We start from the raw sequence: 25,068 nt of genomic DNA on the forward strand, positions 1-25,068 counted from the left end.
ATCAGAGGCAACCCTGCATTAAGGCATTCCTCTCTTCATCTCCTCCCTTCTGTCTCTCTCTCTCTAACTGGCTCTGTCTCTTTTCTCTGTTTTACAAACACATACTTGGACATGTTTTTTCTGTTGACTGATCATTAATATATGTGATCACTGGAGTTTCCTGCCTGACAAACAGATAATTGGCATCAGAAGCAAGATGTGTCATCAATTAAGAAGTCAGTTGAAATTAATGAAAAGAACAAGTTTACTGTGGTACCATTAAACATATAGCGAGGATTGCAATTGCCCACTTGATTTTAAAAATACTGGTCTCATTTAAAATACACAAAACAAATTAAACACATCCTTTTAATGGAAGTATGCACCTTCTGTGATCAAACGAAACCTTGCAAAAATGTTTTTATGGGGCCCTCTCCACAATGAGGTCCGAGGTCTGTTTCAGCTACAGCTTGGCTACTCTTAAACTACTATACTAGTTGTTGGTATTATGCGTCTTTATTCAGAGTCGTCCCAGTTGTGAGTTTTTGTTTCCAGTTGTTAGCACACAGTGATTGTTTGTGACTGCGTGTTTATCCTGACATCGCCGTCTCTTGTGTTGTGAATGTAGGCCTGCACTGATTGTTCTGTGCCTGGCAGTAGGCGCATGGCGGTCTGTCCCATATCCAGTTTCTTTATACAAAAAGGACTCCATGTGTGCAGCTCAGTGTCATTTTAAACCATATTCATCCAAAACTACGGCACACACTGTGCTGTAATCTGCCGTTCTTTCTTTTAAACAAGCCTAATCCTGCTCTTGTTGTGACTAATCTTCTCTCCTCTCTTACTTCCTTCTCTCACTTTCCCTCGATTGTTTGTCAACCTTGTCATTTTTTTTGTTGTTTACACCCCTCCGGGGACGAGGTGGTGGTCAGTGAAAGATGTTCCCATTTTGGGGGGTTTAAGTTCAATCTGATCCACGAGGTGGTTCTAGTGAAAAGAAATCCTTTTTTTTTTTTTTTAACTATGTGTGTGCCAGTGTGCAAGAGAGACTGCATGTGTGTGTGTTCATGTGACAATACACATGAAAGCCATTTGCACAGTTCATTCCATTATTAAAACCATTGTTATTGTAATTCACATAACCGCAGTGATAGTATTGCATGCCTTTTATGTTCATTGTTGCCTTTAAAAATACACACTGCTCGGGGAGAAAAAATAAATCCTCACATATAATAGTAGCAGATGAATAAATTGGTCTTAATCTGAGTGTGTGTGTGTGTGTGTGTGTGTGTGTCTATATCGCATATAGTGCGGTATTCATAGGTGGTATGTAAAAAGGCCTGCCTTATCAGTTATCAGGGGAGGCCAAATTGACACAGAGGAATCACTCCATTGTGTGCGGATTCAAAGAGAGATGTGAGCACATTGGATGTCTCCATTTCCAATAACTGTGACCTTGAGGCGAGAGGAATAGCACTGTGCCCCCCCACCTCCAATCTGCTGACTGCTGAATTCAACCAGAGCCAGCTGATTTTGGGTGTCGGGGCGGAGGGCTAATCGGTGCTACCTCAGGGTTATTCTATAGGGTAAATTGAGTTTGGCTTTTATTTTTTCTGATCCGTGTGAATACAAATTACAAAGGCCTGTGTACACTTTAGTGTGGAGTGGAATATTTGAAGTCACTGTGTCCACATTATCCACCTTGAGGCCGAAACTCGCTTGACACAACTTTACAATTAACACATTTTATAACAAGAGAGAAATAAGAGATTCAAGGAAATAAAAACAGTACAATGTGCCATGATTTCTTTTCCATCCTCCAGAAAGTACCCCAGTAATGAGTCCTAAAACCCAGAAATGAGTTAACATTTCAGCACCTCCAGTTTCCTCGTTTCAATGTGGTTATTTGAATAGGTTTTTGGTCTGTGGTTAACACAAGTTGAAAAGACTTTCATGTTGTATTCTGGGACATAAAATACATCAGTAAGTACCCTACTTGTGAACATTGAAGCTTTTATGTGACTTAAAAAATGCGGTGACTAACAGGTGGTTAAATGAGGCTACAGAACGTCATCACGCCAAACTGTACCGAACACAGCTGGTGGCGGCATAACGGTAGTGTTGTTAGTTTATAGCCTAGCAGTAGTTTTTTACCTCTGGCGATTGCATTTAGGCTTCAAAAATTCTAAAAGTGATGTTCATTTATGAAGATTATCTTGCTGAACAAAACATGCAAGTATCGTAATTTGTGTCGATTTGTGATGTTTTTCCTTCCATCAAGTATGTTTCTCTGTTTTCTGTTCCGTCTCTCTTTTCATGTATGCTGGCTAGCTAAAGTCATGTTTGAACAGAGTTTGAATCTGATATGTTTGAGGAAAGCCTGTGCAAGTGGGACAAGAAGGAAAAAATATTTAAGGGTCCTTAAAATTAGTCATGTAAAGTTTTGAAAGTTAAGTTTTTAAATTTTGTGCATGAAAATGGGTGGTACTCTGCTTTTAGCAAAATGCTCAGAGTGAATTTGAGATCTGTCTGGTAAGCAGTTGCATAGTTCATGTGTCAAGGCTTTTATTGTGAAAGGTGAGCATGTGAGGAGAAGGTCTGGTATTCGCTGACTTCAGTTGGAAGGATGAATAATGCTTCCCTTCGTGGTTTGGACTATGAAAACACTGTGTTATGTCATAATACTCGGACGTATTGGCTCTACTACTTGGCTCTACTTTATTCGTAGAGCAAAAGTTTAGAAAAATTTACCTTATTGCGAAAACAAACACTCCTTCAATGTAAAGGCCTCTAATGTAGTCTGAGTGTAACTGACCTCAGGTTGTCCCTTTCATCCAGTTCAGGATTGTTTTGTTTTGTGGCAGCAGGCTTAAGACAGATTGTCATCTGCTTGACGTGAAACCGGTGACTCATCTTTTATCATTCTCATCATAAAACCAAGGCCATGTTTTTATCTTCATCTCTCTCGACAACATACTAAACATCGGCACACACACACAGTGACAAGAGCAAGAAAGTTGTCACAATAACTCAAAATTAAAATGGATCTTTGTACTTTTGCAATTGTCAGGTATCTGTAGTTACACACCAGAAATTTGGGATCTTGGTCAGTCTAGGTATAGATGATGTTGACATGTGAATTGTTAGTAAAAGTGTTTATATATAGAGATCATTTTGGAATATTAACCCTTAAAATTAGAAAACTATAGATTGGTGATCTGTTTTAAAAAGCCATTAGGTGATTGGTGTGTGTGTGTGTGTGTGTGTGTGTGTGTGTGTGTGTGTGTGTGTGTGTGTGTGTGTGTGTGTGTGTGTGTGTGTTGGGCACTTTTTGTTCATCATGTGATAACACTGTCGAAGTGTGTGTGTGTGTGTGTGTGTGTGTGTGTGTGTGTGTGTGTGTGTGTGTGTGTGTGTCAGACCAGGTCTATACAAAGAAGCCAGGTTCTTTTAGCACTCAGCCTAATTAATCCATCTCTCAGTGACAAAAGGATCCCTTCCCCTCCTTCCTTCAGCCCGTCCCATTGGCATTTTGGGGCAGAGGGATTCAGCAGGACCCCCGGGCACCCCTCCTGCCCTGACCCCTGCCCCCCCACCAGGGGAGCATCTGTGGATCGATTCGGGGCCAGCTGGCACCAGGGGAGAGGGGCAGGACTGGTACACTAACACAAGCACGTGACACTTCTTGAATGAGTCATTCATCGTCATTTATGAAATTAAACTGCGTGCAGAGTGACTGTAGGCAGGTTTGATTGCTGTTTTTGTCATTTTCATGTGTCTTGTCACATGTGGCCTGGTTGGTGTGAGGGTAGGACAAAGCTGTGAGTCAGAGCTAACTAGAGACGTCCTGGTAGGATCTGAGGGATTGGTATTGCACCCAATCACCACATTTTTTAATTGTTTGGGATCTGTAATTTTTAGCATGCACCCCGCCCAATTCTTTGTTTACGACCGCCGTCACACAGGTGTCACACAGAGAGCACCATTTTCGGCATATATTCAGGTTTTATTGTAATACTGCTACTCCAGTAGGTAGGAGGTGATATTTTTCATGTTCAACTGAAGCTGCCACACCACTATTAAGAGGAATTTACATTTTTGCAGATTATTTTTAGTGAACTAGTCTTACTATAATGCTGTGATAAGCGGAATTGTGACCAGTTTTGTTTGTTGTGACTGGGATTGTTAATGATCAGCCACAGCACTACTTTGTTTTTGAATCGTGATTCTATTTCTCATTTATAGTGTTTACTTTTATTACAGTGCTACACTAAGTGGATTTTGGAGCAATTTCTGTAGACACATCGTAGTTTGTTTACTTTTTTTTTGAAAAACGAATGCTGCACTTGGTGAATCTGAGAGCTTTTTCTAAAGACATATTTGACTTTTTTTGACTTTTTCGATGAAAAACAAGTGATGCACTATCTAGTACTTTGAGCATTTTCTAAAGACATTTTAGTTTGTTTACCTTGTTTTTTTTTATAGAAAACAATGCTGCACTTAGTGGAATTGTAATAAGAGCAGTATAAAATTATGTTTGTTATTTTGCAAAAATAAAAAAACAAATAATCCTTAAGGTATTGTTTGGCATTTTTTTCTTTTATTTCATTGCGGAGCTGTCAAACTGACAAGCGTATACTCTGGGTGGATTTTATCAACTTTAAAGTACTTGATGTGTGCATTGTGCAGCTGTATTAACCAGGTATGAATATTGGCAGATACTCATTATTAAATGGCTCGGATCGGCAAAAAAACTTGATCGGGACATCTGTAGAGCTAACTGTTGGTCTGTGAATGATGCTCTGCAGTTGGACAGAGATGCAGCTAGGGGGCAGCATTCAGCCATCACCCCTCCCTCTTTCTTTCTATCCTCTCTCTCTTTCCCAGTCCTTCTTCTTCTCCATCTCTCTCCCGCTGTGCCCCCTCTACACACACACACACACACACACACACCACACACGAACACACACACACACACACTCAGGTATTTAGTCGCTCTCTGGGAAAGAGAGAGCATATTGATAGTCCTATCCTCTCTGTAATAAATTAAACTTCTGTATTGTCCTTCCTTTTCATTTTACACATTGTCACAACTCCCAGCCACCCTAATCCCAGCCCCCCCACCCCCACACTTTCTGTCAAACACACACACTCACATGCACACACACATTGATTGACAAGCAGCATCCGGGGAAATGGAGCAGATTTCCATTGTTTGCTGTCCCTACTCAAATCTGTTGAAACGGTTATTCCATTCTTGCGCCGGGGTATTTGCATATCCTTAAGTATTTCCTATTTTCAAGATCCCTCTCCCTCCTTCTCCTCCCCATCCTCCTTTTTGCTAAATCCCCTCTTCTTAAGTGTTTGGTGCATTTAGCAAATTCATTCATAACGTATCTACATGCGCTATTAGCTTAGTATAATAGCCGGGGTGTAATCTGCAGAGAGATAGGAGGTGGAGAGTTCTTTCCCCCCATCTTACTCTTCTCCTGATGGGCTGCTCTTTGGACAAGCTGGGTTTGGTGGTGGCGGGGCGATGATACGTCATTATGTTCCCCAGCTAAAGCGACAAGGCTCAAATGTCAGCATGAAATGTCAAGTGGTCTCGCTAGTCATTCGGTTGGTTTCTTCTGTAGTTTTTTCATTTAATTATTGGTCTGAGCAAGAAGCGAGGTGAGAGAGATGGAGAGATGGGAGGGTTAGATGAGATGTACGGTGGGAGATGGAAGGATGGAAAGGGACAGAGGTTAGAGAAACAGATTCTCCTCATCTTTGCCGGGGCAATTTTAGGTTTTATGTCTTGTACAGATGCACTTAGAAAGAAGCTATTACTTTGTTAACCTTTCACTGACGAGGCTGTTTTCGACCCTATTGCTCCCACATGCCAACTGCTTCAGCTCCACAGCTCACTAAATAAATAGATACTTTGAATGAGCTGTTATAAATCAGTTATTGAATATCCATTGGTTGTTTTTAAAGTTGCTTTATGTGTGCAACTCAACAAATCTCAGCTATGAGAGGAAAAATTAAAAACACAGCAAAAGTGAGCACATTGGTGGGAGAGAACCCAACTGGCAAGTTTTACCAGAGCGGTTTAGTTTTCATCAGATTGTGGTTTTTATTTGGCAAAACTTTATGATTATACAATAATCAAATCAGTGACCAATGCCGTGGTCTCAATGATTGCTGCTGATTTTCTGAAACTTGCCTCTGCAGTGTACATGAGATAGATAATCTGTGAAAAAAATCATGTTCCTCCTCCTCCTTGAAGTGCTCCTAATGACTTTTCCTTTAATCTCCACACGTAAGCAAACAATCCAAGCAAGGAGTTTGTAACCTGGCTGCCACGTTGAAAACAGTTGAGCCAATCAAAACCACAGTCCACCGGCTGGAGTCACACACTTTCTCATTCTACATAACTCTAAAATATGTTTCTGAAAACATTTGAGATGAGAAATTATCAATAAAGTAACAGAATCTTAATTCATTTCATCAGCACTGCCTAGTTTGACAGTTTGAATTCAGTTAAGAAACAGTGATTGACTTGGTAGTTTTTCGTCAGTCGTGGTGGATTTTAGCAAATACCATTAGAAGCACTATGCAGAGGAGGGGGAACGTAATGTTTTTTCACAGATGATCTGTCTCATGTATTGCTATGTAGGTATAGTGACAGTTTCAGTGAATATGTTATAAAAGTTACCAACTGTAGCTTTAAGTAATTGAATTGGCTATATGCAAGGTGTGCACCGTAAGTTCAGTTTGTTCATAGTTTGTTCATAATGTAGCACACAGGGCAGCAATTCATCAAAAATTTGCCTCAGAGGGCATTACAGCATACAACAGCCTCTGTCCTTAGACCCTCACAGTGGATAAGGAAAAACTCCTCCAAAAAATATCCTTAAATTGGGAAAATAATGTATTAACATCAGGAAGAGCAGCTGAGGCTGGATCCCTCTCTCAGGATGGACAAATGTGACAAATAAAATTACAGTCTTGACAGTTGCACACAAAGTAGTGTTACAGTGTTGGGTGTTAGAGGGACTTTGATTATTACAAATTAAGATCCCACTGTTCTGATTGCATAAAAACAGTTAACATCTTTTCATGCATATGATGGCACAGTCTTGATACTATGACAGTTTCCCTAAAATTACATTTAAAAAAATCTCAAGATATCACCTTGTTTACAGTATTGCAATTGATCACAATATATTTATTAAATAACCCATCTCATGTGATCGATGTCATATCACCAGTTTCTTGCCAATACAATCACAGTTAACATTTACATGCAGTGTTAGTAAGTTTTGGTTGGCCCACAGATTTATAGACCCTATTGGGAGCTTACATAGTTTCTCACTATATTACCAATGGCGTTACCACTCTGTGCTGATACCAACTCTGTGTGTGTGTGTGTGTGTGTGTGTGTGTGTGTGTGAACGAATACCCTGCGGTCCTCAGCGATAAGGCTGAGATTGAGTTTTCCCCACAGAGCCAGAACCTCTGAGGTGTGTGTGTGTGTGTGTGTGTGTGTGTGTGTGTGTGTGTGTGTGTGTATGTGTGTGTATTTTTGTGTGTGAAGACATCAGGAAACAGGCAATGTAAAGAGCTTGTATCGCTTTATCTACCGTACACGCCGGAGTGTATGTGTATATGTATATGTGCTCTCAAACTGGTGTTGTGTGAAAGAGAGCTAGCTGCTCTGCTTTGTTCGGCATTGTGCGCACGAGAGGATGAATCCTCGGGGCTCTATTCACAGCTCAGACAAGACGGTATTTTTCCGTGGTATAATAACACAAGTGTGTGTGTGTATCTCTGTGTGTAAGTGTGTGTGCAGTTACATATGCTGTTTTTAGACATCCATGCTGTGAAAAAGTGACTAAAAAGGGAGAGCAGGCAGTTTTAAAGAGAGAGCATGTGTGTGTTACCGCTGCCTGCTGCTCTCATTCCACATGGCCTGTGAAGGGACATGTGCGCCCAGTGTCTGATCCTTACGTTGGATTCAGTCTCTCGTCATGCAAATGAACACGTATCAGTTCACCAGGGAAATGTGGCAGTTTCACCATCACAAAAACAGAATCTGTAAAAACAGGAGGCACAACAGAAAAGAGGGACATGGTATGAGAGTGGTATCATCACAGCAAGGAGGGGAACCAGTCTGCTATTCACCGACAGCGTGGTGGTGGTGACGGTGGGGAGGGGGCAGACAAAAGGCTGGAACATCCCCAACTGTTTAGTTTTCATATCTAGCAGTCAGTGACAAGGCTTTCCGGCAGTTCTTATTTTTCACACACTGTCCTCTGGTGTGTGTGCGCACACATGCGCGCTCGCGCGCGCGCACACACACACACACACACACACACACACACACACACACACACACTGTCACTGATTCTATAACTCTTATCACCTGGTCTGTGGCATATTCCCAAATTCCAATTTGACTGCTAGCCCCTGGCCCAGAGCACATCTCTGAAAAGGAGTGCAGCAAAAATGGCTTCAGCACGGACCTTTGATAGGAAATATCAGGGAGGATTTCACAACTGAATTCACAATGAGGTTGCAGGAGGGCACAGGTTTTAGCTTGTCCTGGATTTACCAACCTACAGTAACCAAAAAGACGATTATTTATCTGATTCTTGTAATCACCAGTCATTGATAATGATAAAAGTACATTGCTGAAATTAATCGCACAGCCTGCACTTTATTGAACAAAGTGAACGAAAAAAAATCAACAAAATCAACTGGGTTTCAGATAAAATCTTCACATCAAATTAAAATTGCTGCCTGTTCCTTGGTTTTCCGTTTGATCCCTGCAGTGTCAATGCTATGCACTGTTAGCTGAGTAATATAGGTCTACATTCATGTGCTTTATCTTTCTTTCCCTCTGCAGGAGTCTCCATCAGGGCGGAGAAAGGCCTTGGCCACCAGCAGTATAAACATGAAACAGTACGCCAGTCCGATGCCCACACAGACAGACGTCAAACTCAAGTTCAAGCCCCTGTCGAAGAAGGTGGTGTCGGCCACGCTGCAGTTCTCCCTCTCCTGCATCTTCCTCCGCGAGGGAAAGGCCACGTAAGTCCTGAGTCAGACCATTTCTTATTTTTATGCCAGAGGCATTATGATTTCGGGTTGTCTGTATGTACGTTCATCTGGCACATTCTTGTGAACGCGATATCTCAAGAACGTCGCGAGAATTTCTTCAAATTTCACATAAACATCTGCTTAGACTCAAGGATGAATTAGATTTTGGTGGTCAAAGGTCAAGGTCCATGTGACCTTGTCTGTCTCATTCATGTGAAAGCAATATCTCAACAAAACCTTGAGGGATTTTTTTCAAATTTGGCACAAACATTCGATTAGACTCATTCAATCCTTTAGATTTTGGTGGTCAAAGATCAAAGTCACGTTTAACTTGCATCTGTCTGCTGGAGAGGGCTGTCGCACATATCCGCGCTGGAGCGGGCTGTGGGACATGTCTGCACGCTGGAGCAGGCTGTCCGACATTTCTGCGCGCTGGAGCGGGCTGTCGCACAGGTCTGTGCTGGAGCGGGCGGTCAAACATGTCCGCGCCCCTGGAGCAGGCAGTCACACATTTCCGTGCTGGAGCGGGCTGTCTGACATGGAGCGGGCTGTCACTCTATCTGTGGTGTCACTCTAATATCCGGCCTTTTTTGCGGGTCCGTGAATGCAGCACAGCAGGCAGAGTTCTTTTTATCTCCTTCGCAGCTGAATGTCACTCCTGAGGTGGATGATTGATCTGTTAATACTTTCACAGCTGATCACATCGTTAGATGAGAGGAGGTATTTGCAGATGTTTGAAAGTGAAAGACAGTTTTAGGCCCAGCAGAATGAACGGTTAAGTTTCACTTTTAATGCGTCTGACGTTCTGCTGCGCGTCTCTGTCGCTACTGCTCTATAAATAACTCAACAGTGTTTTCATACAGCTCTTAATTAACAGTCCAGCTCCACTGAGACAATGGTGGGACAAATTAGACTATGGCGGCCCTCATGTAACTTGTCTTTATTTTTGTTGTCTTTTCTGAGGTGTAGACTTGTCTGGATGGCCTTTTTTGATCTGGCAGTTATTGAAGTTTTAATTGCGAGTCTTTTAGAGATAGACCAGATGTGATGTCCTCAGTCTGAAGGGAATCACATTAATCTGTCTGGGTATTTATGGGGTTCGACTGAATGTGTACCCTTATAATAAAGATGTATAAGTATATACACACACATAATGTATGTACATAAAAATGTACACATTTCTCACACAGTCCTACATTCTTTGATTGCACAAAGTTTAATTTACAGACTCACTCACTCACACAGTGTTTGCAGCTTCTCATTCATTCTCACATATCCGTCTTTGATACCACCAACTTTCATTTAAGGACACACACTCTCAATCACTGTGTTCGCCGTTTGTTATTCATTCTAATTTGATAGCAGCAACTTTCATTTAAAGACAGCCGCAGATACACACACACATACTGAGCGGGAGCAGAGCAACAAGGCCTTTGTTGTGGCGCGGATGGCGGGTCGATGGCGCGTAACCCTTGTTAACCCTTCGGGGAATGATGTCGACCACACACAAACAAACTCAATCACACCAGTTCAAATGAGCCTCTGGGCCTGGGAAACACCAAACACAAAGAACAGAGAGGAGAATACATTGATTATGATGGAGCGGTGGTTTTGAGGGACAGAGGGGGAGAGACTACATAAAATACAAGGGATACTGTAGAAGTTGATGCGTCTGTGAATAAAGTAGTGGTGGTGGAAAATAGAGAGACAACCAGTGGATGAGAAAGAGTAGAGAGGATAGGCTGAGGGGAGATGAGAGACAAAGGCTTAAAATGTGACAAGTGACGTGGACGTATCAGGTGATTTTGATGGTAAAGTGTAGAGATGGAGGTCTGAATGGTAAACAGTTGTGTTGTCAAAAAGATTTATTGATGCATATAAATTCTGAAATACTCAACACTTCAATACTCATCACTTCTGCAGTGGTGATACACCGGCAACAACTGCACTTCTTACTTTCTCTTATTGTTCATGATTAGTATATTCACTCTGCTTTCTCTGCTTTTAACCAAGAAAGAAGTCATTGTGATCATCTTAAAGTCTTGTTTTATTCATCTTGTAATGAAGAATTTAACTTGTATGCCCTCAATGTCAGTATTTCCTTATGGTATCTAAAATAATGTTGAATACTGATATTTTTCGAGGTGTTATATTGAAGTTAGAAATTCAGTATCTTGACAACACTTGAAGGTGGAGACAGAAAGAGAAGGATGGAAGGCTATGATAATCCTTAAATTTGATTTTCAGGGTTTCCTAAACATACATATATTTGTTGCGGCCCACCATGATTATTTATTGCACCACGGTGTAGAGTGTACTCTGGGCACAGATGGAGCTGTAGAGATCCAGGCGCATTGAGAGTAAAACTTAACCGTTTTGCTGGGTCTAAAAGTTTGCAGTTACTTAGCTGATCAGATCCAACAATCTGATCAGCTCTGAATGGATTGACCTTATCCACACCACAAGTCACAAACAGTTATGTGGGTGAGAGCTGTGGGTGTTCCTCTTCCTTTAAGCTGGCACATTAAAAATACAACACTGATGCATTTTCATTATTCATTCTTCCTTTTGTGCATTATGTTTCCTCTGTTTGTTCATCTATTTAGGGTGTGTTATTACCATAAGAATATAAAGGTTGTCTTATTTTTTTAAACTATTACACATGTATTAAATGCATCTGTTTTGGGTGCTGTTTGTACCTCTGAACATGAGTTTCTGTCTGTGTTTGTTGTATTTATGGTAGTGATGAGGACATGCAAAGCCTGGCCAGCCTGATGAGCATGAAGCAGGCTGACATCGGCAACCTGGACGACTTTGAGGAGGAGAACGAGGAGGACGAGGAGAACAGGGTTAACCAGGAGGAGAAGGCTGCAAAGATCACAGGTGAGTGACACAGGGCACTTTTTGTTTCTTTGACAGGTGAGAGATGTATGGTTTTGTATGCAGCAGAAGAAATCACTGCTTTTCTGGAATCATGCTTTTAAGTGATCACTTTTTCCTGTGCTGTCAGTCAAAGTTTTGTTAATGGTAAGTCGGTCTGCTGGCAAATGAGCTTGACCAGTAAAATGCTCTTCCATCTTTCCAAACTGACTACTTGGCAAATAAAATCTCCAACCTTGCTGAATAATCACCCAGACCAGAATAACCAGGAGGCTTCAGTGGGCATCAACTTTGCTTCTTCTTTTAAATTTCTGTTGTTTTTCAAAGTTTCTTTTTCTGTGCATGATTACATACATTATATTATAAATTCATGGGGTTCATTTACAGTGTTTTGTCAGTTTCAGGTTATCTTCTATAGCTTTTTGCTTTGCGTTCCCCCTCTCTTCATTACTCCTTGTTCCTTACTTTCCTCCTGTGTTTGTTGACTTGACGTCGACTGACGGTGGCTCCATACATGCTGAGGATTCATTCTGTGGTCTTATGTATGGGCCCTGGTGCTTTCTGCTTTGCTTAATCCAACTTTTCTTCATGTTAAGCTTCATGCTTTCTCTCCTTTCTTTTCCCTTCCCTGCTCTTTGTCTCATTTATATGTATATGCATTGAGCGCCTACAGCGGTGCTTCACAAGCGTGCTTCTCTGAATCAAAGGCCTGGCCACGCTGCCAAACCTCCCCACTCTCTGCTACGTACCAAACGAGCCAGCAGTACTAACACTAGGCTAACCAACGCATACCCTGCAAAACATATGTTCTCTTTTTATCTTTTACTTAAAGTATGTAAATCATGAGAAGAGAATATGTTACAACTAAAAAAGATGTATTGAACATCTCTATGAATATATATTTTGTGGGTATTTCTGAATTTGAGTGTGTGTGTGTTTCTGTGTGTGTTTCTGTGTAAGGGTGCGTGTCCATGTAGCATATCTCTCTCGCAGAAAAGCACTGGAAGGATGCTCGCGCTTTATCCCAGCATAGAGCACTTTTTTGATGAAGCGTTGCACGTGGGCTTTGTTTCTATGAACGCTATCTTGAAATTAACGATTAGGATAGTTAGGTAGCTAACGTAATGCTCTGCTAAAGGGGTTGACCATACAGCTAACAGCAAGCGTACAATGCTTACAGTGATAAAAGCACAACACTGGAAGCAGATGCAAAAGGGGCGTAAAGCCCACCGAGCTTTCTAAACAATAACAATGGCATAACATGGCCAAAAAAAACCCTGTTATTTAACATCCCTGTTATATGGCAGCTGATCTTGTCCTCTACTCAGAGGGTAAGGAGCTCCCAAACCTTATTGCTTTACTAATTTTTTGGACATTTTTGGCCACTTTTCTTATTCTTAGTCACTAATTTTAACTTGCTGCTTTTGAAATCTTCTGCTGTGGGTTGCTCGCATAACATTTCGTCAAAACGTCACGCCTGTCACGTCAATGATCCATTTTCATCCAGCTGTCTCTTTTACAAAGACCTTGATGCGGCGCTTTTACGCAAAGGCACGACTGTGCTTTTTAAACAGAACAAAGATGGAGCATAATGGTGTGATATTACCTCCTACATCAGTGCCTCTCTAAAAAGTTCAGAGATTTTCAGCTATGTGCACTCGGAGCGGTTGCACAAAAAAGTCGGAGTGCTCTGAAAAAAGACTCTGGATGCAGCACCTTTTCTTCAGGTGGTGGCATGCAGCCGCATTCACCCGCTCCTCATGTCACCACTGAAAAAAGACACTGGTGCTAAAAAAAATTCTATGTGGACACTTGCCTAGGTGTTAAATATGTTACCTACCAGCGAGCAACGTAAGCTATGAAAGGTTATTGAAAAACATGAAATGTAAACTGAAAGGTCCTTTTTCCTGCCTTCACCAGTTAGCGTTTTCTCAAGGAAGTACAGCTTCTCAAGAAGGCCATTTAGTTGTTCTGGCAATACTAGTACAGTTAACCAAAACATGCAGTTTGAAAAACAGCATTTAGAGACATGGCCCTGGACATAAATATTCGTGTGGAATATGTATTTGGAGATATACTCTTAATCAAGTTGTTCCTCTACAAACCAAAAACACATGCACTCCTTTAAACTCTTTGTATGTATATGTATGTTATTAAATGGAGTTTGTGTGTTGTGAGCGTGTGTGTGGATATTCTTGATGGGATGTCTTATTTTGCCTTGTTCACTGCTATTCTTCCTTCCTCCCTTCCTGTATGGCCCTGTCGTTTACAGAGATAGTAAACCAGTTGAATGCCCTCAGCTGCTTACATGGGGATGATGATGATGATGATGGTGTCCTTAAGCGAGCACGCAAAGCAACCGCTAAGCCTGCCGCTTCCTCCCAAGGTCTTTTTTCACCTTTCTTTCACCTCTCCCATCCTGTGTTCCCGACTCCTCTCTCTCCGTCTTGTGAACTCTGTCACCTCTACGTCACCATTCATTACCAAAATTTCTTTCCATGAATTTATTTTTCCCGATCCCTACTTTTCCAGCTTTCTTCTCTTTTTATTTCTCTCTCTCTCTCTCTCTCTCTTTGACTCAATCGCCCCATCCCCCAGTCCTCCTTGACATTGGTATTGTGATCGTGTTGTGGTTCTGTGATCCTACACTTGATCTTGGTCCGTGTGGTGATGTGCTGTACAAGGTGTTGTGAACACATCAGTTGGTGTTCATCCTTTTGGTTTCTATTCTTTTCGTATTTATTTTCTGACAGTGTTGCCCCTCCCATTCTGTTACTGCAATTGGTAGTGAACCAGACCAGGTAAACAGTATCCAAACAAACACAAAAAAACCCTTATTTTCAGAAAGACAAACGTTGTTCTGTTTTCAAATTGGAATTCAGGGTTTTTGTTTCCAGTTGATCTGTGTATGGGATTTGTGGTGTTCTCAAACTGGTGAGACACTTCAGAGTGACAAAGTAATCCAGTGCAAGATGCAATGATGCAACATCAGCATTTTATTAGAGGTGTCAATCTATTTGATTTGAAAATGGGGCTGCACAAAATGCAAAAAAAAAATTTAAAAGATCACACGCAATTATTTTTACAGTTGCTGCGATTGCTATATGACTTAAGTGAAATGTTTTGCATTTAATATTCACTGAAAAAAAAATGAAAGAAATGATAATGTGACTGATATGTATTTTGCCATTATCAAAATAAATTTGCAGCTCTTGCATCTTGGATATTGCACTTAACCATATTTAATTTTCAATAATGTTTCGATTAATGGGATGCTTTGCTGATTTTCAACCAGCTTTGTATCATAACAGAGCGGGCCGTATGTGTCAATAAATAATGGTAAACTTCTCTCATTCTAATTTGTGCCTCAGTCTTCCTGTTGCCTATTTCTCACTTCAGATATGGTTTAAAACCATTGTGTTAAACAGACAAGTATGCATGCATTTTTCCCAGTCATGAAGCACGAACTTCAAAATTATTTGCATCTTTCTTCTGCATAGATAACCCAGTTTTATGGGGAAAAAGGGGGAAAAAAGTATTTCCACTAGTGTAATACTTCATTAACTGTCCAGCCCAATGTTACTGCTACAAATATTAAACAGCATAGTTTCACTGGCTATTTTCTCATCATTGGTTTTGGGTAACTACTTATGTAAATATTTAATCACTGCTTAAAATGAAATCTTGTGGCTTTCTGTCATACGTGACAAACCCAAAATTTTATTTAGAGGCCTCAAGTTTTTCCACTTTTCCTGTAACTTGGACCGGGGTCGCCACGGATCCTTAGATGTGTTAAAAAGGCATTGAATTAAAATATATTATATTAAGGCTTTGATTGGATTTAAAATGTCTTAAATACATTTTTCATGAGTCTTAAAAGCGCTAAGACACATGAATTTCTTTTTCTGACATTGCATTTTTAAATCTCAAAATAATACGTTACTGGGAAGAATGTTTTATTTCAAATTAAATCTTTAGGCAAAAAATCTCCTTAACACTAATTAATTGGTGGTTTTTTTGGGGGTTTTTTTCTTCCCAATTTTGGTTATAGTGAAATCATTCTTAAATTTTCACTCTGAGTGACATTGAAAAAGTCTTACATTCCACTTGCTGTAAGCTGTAGGAACTGTGTGGAAACACAAGCGAGCTTACAGTTACTCTACTCACCTAACAGCCACAAACCATGCTACACACAGATATACATACACATCAGTGCACATGTGCACTTCTCATGGCCTAAAATGGGTCATGAATGTTGTCAGTAAGAGGAAAAGTGCTGCACCTCTTATCAGCCACCGCCACTTCACTTGGCCACCCTACATATAGACCAGGGGACACACAGCACTTTTTCTCTTTGCTCAGATTCTCACGCAGCACTCAGCAGCACTTCTTGGCATCTGCCTCACACACATTTACTTTCTTTTCAAACTGACCCACACCCTGGCAGCATGCGATTGAGCCTACAGTGAGGATGATGAAGATAAAGTGGATAATTCTCTGCCTTTTCGGTCAGGATCTCCGTAGCAACTCTATATGGCCCTCACTGTCTCCCACAGTAACTCTCCATACTACACACATTTTCCCAGAATGCCACTGCGGCACATGCATTGAAGTGGGCTGAAGTGGAGCACAGAGAAGTTTAGGCAGCGCTCCCCAGTAAGAGGGAAGACTTACACAAGACTGAATGGTCTTTATGCTCATGGTTCACTCCAAAGTGCAGATGTTGGTATTTTTGGGTTTGTGGATGTTTGTTTTCATTTCATTTTGGTAAATGTATCGTTCTGTGGCTGTTAGTTTTGACTCTGTTGTTCGTGTTAATGACTTGATGTTTGACTGGTTGGAAACAGAGCTCATCAACAAGCTGAACTTCCTGGAAGACGAGGATCAGGAAGCGTCTCCTGCCATGAGCACAAATCCCTTCGATGAGCCCGATGACGACCTTCATCCAAACCACCTCAACCCGTTTGGTGATCCTGATGAAGAAGGTATGTTCGGCATGTTATAAGAATATATTCAACCCAATTTTATTGTGATGGACGGATATTGTCAGTTATTTCGGCTCTCATTCTGAAGTAATGTGAACACAATAAAAGTGTTTACTTTCGGGGGTGTCGGTAGAAGACAGGTGATACAAGTTAAAGGTTTTGGACGTGCACATACCTTGAATGTGTGTAGTCATGTGTAACTGTAGCAGAAAGGCTTCAATGCTTTCAGTCAGACAGCTAAACCAATATTTTTGTCCGACCACCTGAGTAGCCAGGTGTATTAGTATGGATTATTTGTTTTTGAGTGGCATGCTCCCACACACACAAAGCTACCACTTTAACGCCTGTTTGTTTGTGTAATCTGAACCTTATTGTCTGTAGGAGTCTGGGATTTGGTGTTACAAACACACCTGGAAATGCTGCGATATTTCACTAATAAACACCCAGTGTCTGTGCCAAAATTTGCGCTAGAAATACCAAAATGTCTCGTGAAAAAACAGATGTCTCACCTAGTTTTAATGCCATCCACCATCCTTCCACCTCCTGCTGCTCATATACATGTAATCTGAACAACCTTTCTTTAGAAACGTTGATATGATTTGTATGAAACACGCACATGTAACATATTTATGATTGTCAAAAGTGTTCAGTGACAGTGTTTTCCTCTGGTGACTGGGCTGACTGACATTAGCATAGTAAAACAGTCGAAAACTGATTAAAACCATGGTTGATTTGTGGGTCAGCTCTTTCTTTATAAGGTGTTTCAAAATGAGAAAGCAAAGAGACAAGAAAGTCCATAATTCTGTTTTTTTTTTATTCCCCTCGACTCTCTAACCCTGTGGGTTAACAAGCTACCAAAGCTCTTGTCAAATAAAGATGATACTGTTTAGTAATTGTTACTATGTTTTACAGTCTTGTAAAGTATTTGTTGTAAATTCACTCAGTGCTCTCTCCCCTCGTTCAAACAGAGCCCTCTGCCCAGCCGGTCTCAAGGCAGCGGGTTGATGATGATTCCTTCTATGACCACGACTCCTCGAATCCGTTCAACGAGCCGGACGAACCCGAGACAGAAACAGTTCCAGGGAACCCCTTCGATGAACCAGACGAGGACACGGACCTCCAGCCAGACCCAGAACCCCCCAAACCCAGGCAGAGGAAAGGAGTGCGGCCTGTCGACATGAGCAAGTACTTGTACGCCGACACCTCTCACAACGAGGAGGAGGAGCTTGATGAGTAAGACGTTATCCCTTCTTTATGTCCCCTTACTTCATCTTCTAATATTTCCTATCAGCTGAAAGGAAATGGTGAAATGTGTGAATCCTGGCATGGCAGATGAAAGTGAGCCCTTACATGTTTTGTCCTGTTTATTTATTTATTTTTTTTGTCTCTCTTACTTTGATTTGCATTTGTTACATTTTCACATGCATTGGCATAATTTTGTGTGAATATATTACATTTGATTGTTTCTGTTTGTCAGTGTAGAGAAGTGTATGTTGTATTGTTCGCTAGAGGGATTTAGAGACACACACTTTCCTGAACAGTGGGGTTACTGACATGGTTTCTGTATCTGTGAGTAGTAGTGGAAGCAGTCTGGAAAGATCCAGGCTGCCCAGCTTGGTTACTGTCGGCAGGCCAAGTCGTGTAAGACCCCTCCTTACAGAGGCGTACTTGAAGCCCCCCATCAGGGCAGAGTGACGAGGCAGCTCTTTCAACGGGAACAAGGGCCCTGTTGTTTCACTGCATTCTTTAACCTTGTCTCCCTCCTTTCCCTCCTCTGTCGTTCCTTCCCTCCCTCCCTCCGTCTGCCCCCTATCAACTTGTTGCCCCATACTTTCCCTCCTTGCCATCCTCCTCAACTTCCTCCCCAGACTCTGCTCATTTTTATTTCACCTCCCTCCTCTTTAATCCTGCCTGCCTTCCTTCTTTGTCCCCTTTTCTTTCCCAGTTTGTCATCACTTCAGCCAGATTTTGAGATGAATTCCCAGTTATGTGCAAAAGAGTTTAAAATCATTGAACAGAATTCAATATGTGTCTCCCATTTAAAAAAAAACAGTCAATCAACAAAAGCAGAAATGGTAGTGACAGTGAGTTTTGATAAATGATTAGATTATATTAGATTAGATTGAGAAATTAAGGCACAGATTAAGACCGGAAAGTCTGGAATATAGTCTAAAACGTAGCAAAGTATGTATAAATGATCAGAAGTGGTGGATAAATGGTTTGTGTACTTGTATGTTGAAGGTTGGAGTTAGCATCTGGCAATATGTCGTGATCTTTTGAATATATATTTTTAGATTTCAATGAATTATTATTTTAAGTAGCTGGGATGTATACAGCTAATAAATGGATACAGTTTACATACAGTTTTGCAGAACAACTCAACAGGCCCGTTTGTGTCAACTTAATATTTTGCCAGAAAGCCTAATTTTCACTCTGTGGTGATCTCTCTGCACAGACGACTGCAGACGAGTGGCCGTGCCGAAATTGTAAATGCAAACTTGTAGGCTTTGGCTGTTGAGCGAAGCTGTCACTCAGATAGCCGTATGTTTAAGTCCTCTCGGCTGTCTAAAGACAGGCAGGTTATTGACTGGCATGTTTCTTTTGCTCCGTCTCCTACACCAGGAGCAGTTCTCCGCAGAATAGAAAGTTCAAGAGGGCAGCGCAGTGTTTTGACTGGAGCCCTTTCACGTGTCTTTTAGCCAGCGCTGGTCTGTTAAAGCTGCTCTATAGGCCTGCCTGCTTTTCTTTTCTTCACTTTCCTTCTTTTTTTTCCCCTCTCCATATCGCTCTGCGGTCAGATAGACACTGAGCAGCTCTAACCTTCTCTTTCAGACAGATACCTAGTCAATCAGCTTTTTTTTCTTTCTCACTCTCCCTCTCACCCCCACCCTCTCCATCCAATTCTCTTGTTTGTTTAGGATTGCTTGTTGCATGTTGAGTGAATGTCTCAAGGCCGTGCCCCTGCTTTCAGTGCCACAAGCATGCCTGTATATTGATAACACTGGTATGTGTGTAAGAGTGCCTGTGTGTGTGTGGGTGTGTGTATGCCTTCGTGCTCCGGCCTGTCTGTCTGTCAGTACTCCACCTCAGCCCGTAAGGATATGAGGTCATGCAGACCTGACCTTAGTGCACCTGCATCTTCTATTACCTTTCCACTTAAGTGTGTGGTTCATTGTATTGCCCCAAACTCTCTTTTCCATGTTGCAATTTCCTCATGATTAACGAAACAACAGGCAGTTGGAGCCAAAGATTGGCTTAAAAAGTTCTGATTATTGGCTTTGGCGGTATCTTTTTTTTTTCATACCAGACTTTTTTGTTATTTCTTGTGATGTTGACAGTTTTGGTGACATATAAACAAACACTGTTGGTCTTTGAGGCAAAAGGTCGTGTAAATATTAAAGGGACAGTTAAACCCAACATCAAGAACGTGTTTCTTCTTGCCTGTAATGCTATTTATCAGTCTAGATTGTTTTGGTGTGAGTGTTGGAGATATCTGACAGAGATGCCATCTCTCCAGTATCTTTGAAGTAGATGCTACTCAGCTTGTGGTGCTCAAAGCACCAAAAAAATACTTTTGGAAATCTCAACAGCAATGTCTCTTTCCATAAATGATGATACTACATAATCCACAGAACTATTTTCTTTCGACCGAACTACACCAACCAAGTGTATCACTGTGCAGAATAAGGCGTGCATTTATGGATGGCTGGTGAGGCTTGTGGTCGTGACAACATTAGATGCGAGATTTAAACATTAATGCTGTCATCCTCGGCTGAGCTGCGACATTAGCTAGTCCAGTGGTGGTAGGTGAGCTAACAGTAAATGCGCACTTCTTTCTGCAGGGTGATGGGGTTAGTAGGTGAAGTTAGGAAGAAAAAAAGTAGTTCCTACAGGAAAATGCTCACAGTCTGTGGATTATCTTGAATAACCAGGTTATGATCTGTAAAGAGACATAGCTGTTGAGTTTTTGTAATGTAGTTTTTGTGGCGCTCTCTACGGCCAATATCTCCAACACTTGGCAATTCACACCAAAACAATCTAGACTGATAAATAATACTACAGGTGCAGGTACTACAGGTACTACTACTGTGCGCATTACTTATAAAAACAGCACTCTGTAGGGTCCAGATGTTTTCTAACTTGACATCTTTTTGTCTCGTCTGTCACCTCTTCTCTACCTCCTTTCTCAGATCCAATCCATTCTACGAGCCAAGGACATCGAGCCCTGCGCGGCTCCCCGCTGGCGGCCCCTCTGTGGATGTGGGCAGTGGCCAGAAGAGGCGGGCTCCCCCGCCGCCAAGTTCCAGCCCTGGCCTCGGCCCCAGTGCGCCAGCTCCCAAACCCAGCTCTGGCCCAGACAGGGAGAGAGCGCAGCCAGTCGGGCCCAGCCCGGTCGCAGCATTGATGGGAAGAGAGCTGGCCTCCTCTTCCCCCAAGGTAAACAGGCTTCTCTTGAATGTAATAAAGTTAATGTATCCCCAATGGCAGGTGCACAGGCACACCTGACAAAAAAAACAACAAATTTGATAAATGCTTGACTAAACTAAAGTGTGTTGCAGCCTGGAGCGTGATGTGTAGTGAGTTAGAGAATCAGAAGAACTTTTTTTCCTGAAGCAACTATCAAAAACTTACCCAATAATACATGAGGCAAATATGTCCTTAACACAGTCAGCTGCAGTTGAACTTCTCATAAATCTAAGTTATGATTCAAAAATAAATACAAAGATGAACACATTTTGGCAGTTGACCGTTTATCTATACTTGACACAATAGACACATATCGGTTGGTGCTGGTATGTGTTTATTGTATATTGTTACATTATTGGGATGGGCACATCAGATATTATGATGTGAAAATAACGTGGCTTCTTAGCAGCATATTATGGGGATCCAGGGGTGCTGCTAATGCCACATGCTAGTAAATCCAGCAATTCCCTTGCACAATCCGGCAAGTGGTAAAAAAGAATAACGATGGAAGCAGCAAAGTATTGAGCCATCTCGCTTCCTTTTCATCTTTGTTGAGCGCTGCACGTGCACAGTAATGATCAGGCTCTCATAAGAAAATGGCAGATAGACATAAACTGAAGGATTTAAAATGTTTTGTTTATCGGTGGCACGGTGGTTTAGTGGTTAGCACTGTTGTCTCACAGCAGGAGTTGACACTCTCACTGGGTTTGGATGAGGTTCGGACCTTGGATGGGGGGTCCCGTTGGTGCAGAGTTTGTATGTTCTCCCCATGTCAGTGTGGGTTTTCTCTGGCTTCCTCCCACGCTCCAAAGACATGCAGGTTAATTGGTGACTCTAAAATGGTTAATTTATGTGTGAATGGTTGTTTTTTTTCTATGTGTCCGCCCTGTGATCATCTGGCGAACTGTCCAGGGTGTACCCCACCTTTGGGCTGATGACAGCTCAGATGCTGCAGGACCCCCGTGACCTTAAGAGCCTTATAAGTTACAGCCAATGAATGGAGGAATGAAGTTTTTAATTACCCCCCAGGAATGTTTGTCAGATGACCAAAGTTTCAATTAGTTAACAGAATATAGTCAAAATGATTTAGATTGTAACTCAGACAGTACATTTTACCATAAACCGTACACTAAAATCCCAGAATTCAACAACTCCAGGCAGTAGTCTACTCACTATTCTTCATTCTGACTCTTTCTCTGTAGCATGTTTTATTATGAGTGAGTGACTTGAAGCATTCTGTAAGTGTGTGTGTGAGTGTGTGTGTTTGCGCTTGTGTGTCCACATCCAGTGGTCCTTACATTAGCTTTTTTTCCGCCTGCACAATCCCATCTTCTGCCCCATTCTTTATGCTCATGAAACTCCCCAGCTCCTCATTTGAATATAGGTATTTGTTTATTGGGGTGTTTTCGTATGTTTATTTATTTATTTAAATTAGGTAAATCATGGCTGGGTCTAATTAAATGGCTGATGGTCACACACACTCACAGCAGGAGTCAGACCACTGGTGGGGAATGATTGGCTGGGGGTGTGGGGACGGGTGGGGGTTAAAAAATGAGTGTGTGTGTGTAGGGGCTCAATGAGCCTATGTGGGGCTTAAACACAGGGGGCTTAACTACAGCAGAGCGATCACAGGGGGGTGTTGACCCCCTGCGCACACACACACACATGCAAACACACTCTATACAGTTACTTCTACACACACGCACACAGACACACGCAGGTCCCTCCTCCCCATGCAGCTGGCTAGCTGACTGTTTTAGTGTAGCTGGGCGGTGATGCTGGCCGTCCATGTAATTATGGCACAGTGCCTTTATCACCCAGCTGCAGTTGCCTGTGACCGTGGGTGAGGGGGCCTAAACCACTTTAATTACCCAAAGCCAGTGGCCTGTGGTGGGCCACACTTCGCCAAGAGATGCCCCTGCCTCCGGAGCTCGGGGTGGAGGGAGGGAGGGATGCAAAGAATGAATTGCGGGTGAGGATTGAAGGGGGGTTGCAGTGAAGGAGAATAGGTGGAAGATAGTGAGGAGAGGAGAACAGTGGGGGGAAGAGAGGGAAGATGGGCAGGGAATAGTAGAAGGAGAGATAGGATGTTCACAGTAAACAGGGATAGGCCTACAGGGTTTGTTGACATATACAGCGAGTGTGAATAGGCTTCTCTTTCTTATTCACACCGAGACACACACACACACACACACACATACACACACGCCTCAGCCATGTGTAGGCTGTGAGATGACCTTTGAATGTATGAAGTCAGAGAGGATTAAGAGGAGACATTCCCACTATGAGAGGCCAAGACGAAACCAACACATCATCACACTATGGACGTGTGCAGAGTGTAGATGTGTGCCTCTGCTCACATGCATGTATGTATCCCTTCTTATAGTTTCGAGCACGCCTAAAGCTCAGTTCAGTGAGTATGCACCGGGGCTGTTATAACCTTCCCCCAAAACACAGCTAACCTCTACCTCTCTCATATTAAAGCTTTCAAGGTGTGTATTTACCATGTATATTTATTTCCACCAACTATTCATGTGGGCAATTGGTATGTAGGACCAAGATAAAGACACACACATGCAGTCTAATCTCAGAATGTGAATAGAAATTGATATATTGAAAGCAGGCAGTTACACATTTACAACCTGCCCTGAAGGGTTTAAAATGTCTCGCTCGCGTTTTGTTCAACGAAACGTCGTCCTCGCTAACCAGGAAGAGATTAGCATGTCTTGAATCCCATTTACATTTTTACACATTTATTCAGTGCAAAGGTAACATAAGCTGTTACTGCTTGATGACCATAGTTACACTGGACAAATAGTTTAGAGTGTAAAGGTCAGAGCCTGAATAATATTCCTGTGATCATGTACTGATAATCTAAGGCTCCCCATGATCATGAAATTTTTGGAAAAGTTATGAAAATAGAAAAACAGTTTTCTTGGCCTGAAATAGGTTTGAAATTAACAGAATGTTTGAAAAAGTTTTGAAAATATATTATTTTGGCTTCTGTTTCAAATATATTCTTAACAACATGCCTGTGCAACATATATTCTTGTATTCCAAATTTAAATTCTGTAGTTATTTTGCATCACCGAACAATGATCACACATAAAACCTTGATTAACTAGAATTAAATACATACAGACTAGTATAACCCAAACACACACCAAATTACACTGACGGATTATCCGCTCTGGTCTGTTGGCACATGCAGCTAGTCCATGAGGGAAATGTCTAATGAGGGAGAAAAGTAACGTTTTTTAAATTCTTCAGTAAAGTTATGGAAAAGGGTTGAAATATTAGGGAAAAGTTATGGAAACTTTTTGAAAATTAAAGAAAAAAGAAATCATGATTAGATCTATATAAATGTATCATATACTAGAATGAAAAGTGTCATATTTTGGCTTAGCCATCTCTTGTGTCCTTGTCACGTATGAATTCACTCAGGAGATTTAGCTTTAAACTTTGTCTTGTAGATGTAGTTTCATCCTCCTTGTCAATGCATTAAAACCACCCACTTCAATGCCATTCTGTGAAAAATCGGGACATCTACAGGACATATGGTGTGCTCCCACTTACTCCATACACAGGTATTACACATATGGATTGGATTTACATTAAGCCCTAACAAGAGCTTGAAGCTTTGGATTTCTGCCAGTGGCACACACGTTCAGCA

The 25,068-nt window shown here is 41.6% G+C and overlaps 1 protein-coding gene across 7 annotated transcripts in view; it reads left to right on the top strand.

The window, feature by feature from the left end:
* The window catches only part of ehbp1 (EH domain binding protein 1), a 185,671-nt gene that overhangs the window by 47,526 nt on the left and 113,077 nt on the right, over positions 1–25,068 (top strand). For 5 of the 7 annotated variants that reach the window (XM_088086125.1, XM_088086127.1, XM_088086128.1 and 2 more), the window contains exons 6-11: positions 8,873–9,054; positions 11,807–11,946; positions 14,216–14,329; positions 16,791–16,928; positions 17,897–18,161; positions 21,119–21,365. In XM_088086125.1, the coding sequence (XP_087942251.1) occupies positions 8,873–9,054; positions 11,807–11,946; positions 14,216–14,329; positions 16,791–16,928; positions 17,897–18,161; positions 21,119–21,365 (1,086 nt within the window). The remainder of the gene's footprint in view (positions 1–8,872; positions 9,055–11,806; positions 11,947–14,215; positions 14,330–16,790; positions 16,929–17,896; positions 18,162–21,118; positions 21,366–25,068) is intronic. The other 2 variants (XM_042501759.2, XM_042501763.2) reach the window with 1 other exon arrangement.

The sequence above is a fragment of the Plectropomus leopardus genome, chromosome 13, assembly GCF_026936395.1.
Source record: "Plectropomus leopardus strain MGB_pleo_1.0 chromosome 13, ASM2693639v1, whole genome shotgun sequence".
In the NCBI taxonomy this organism is placed as follows: domain Eukaryota; kingdom Metazoa; phylum Chordata; class Actinopteri; order Perciformes; family Serranidae; genus Plectropomus; species Plectropomus leopardus.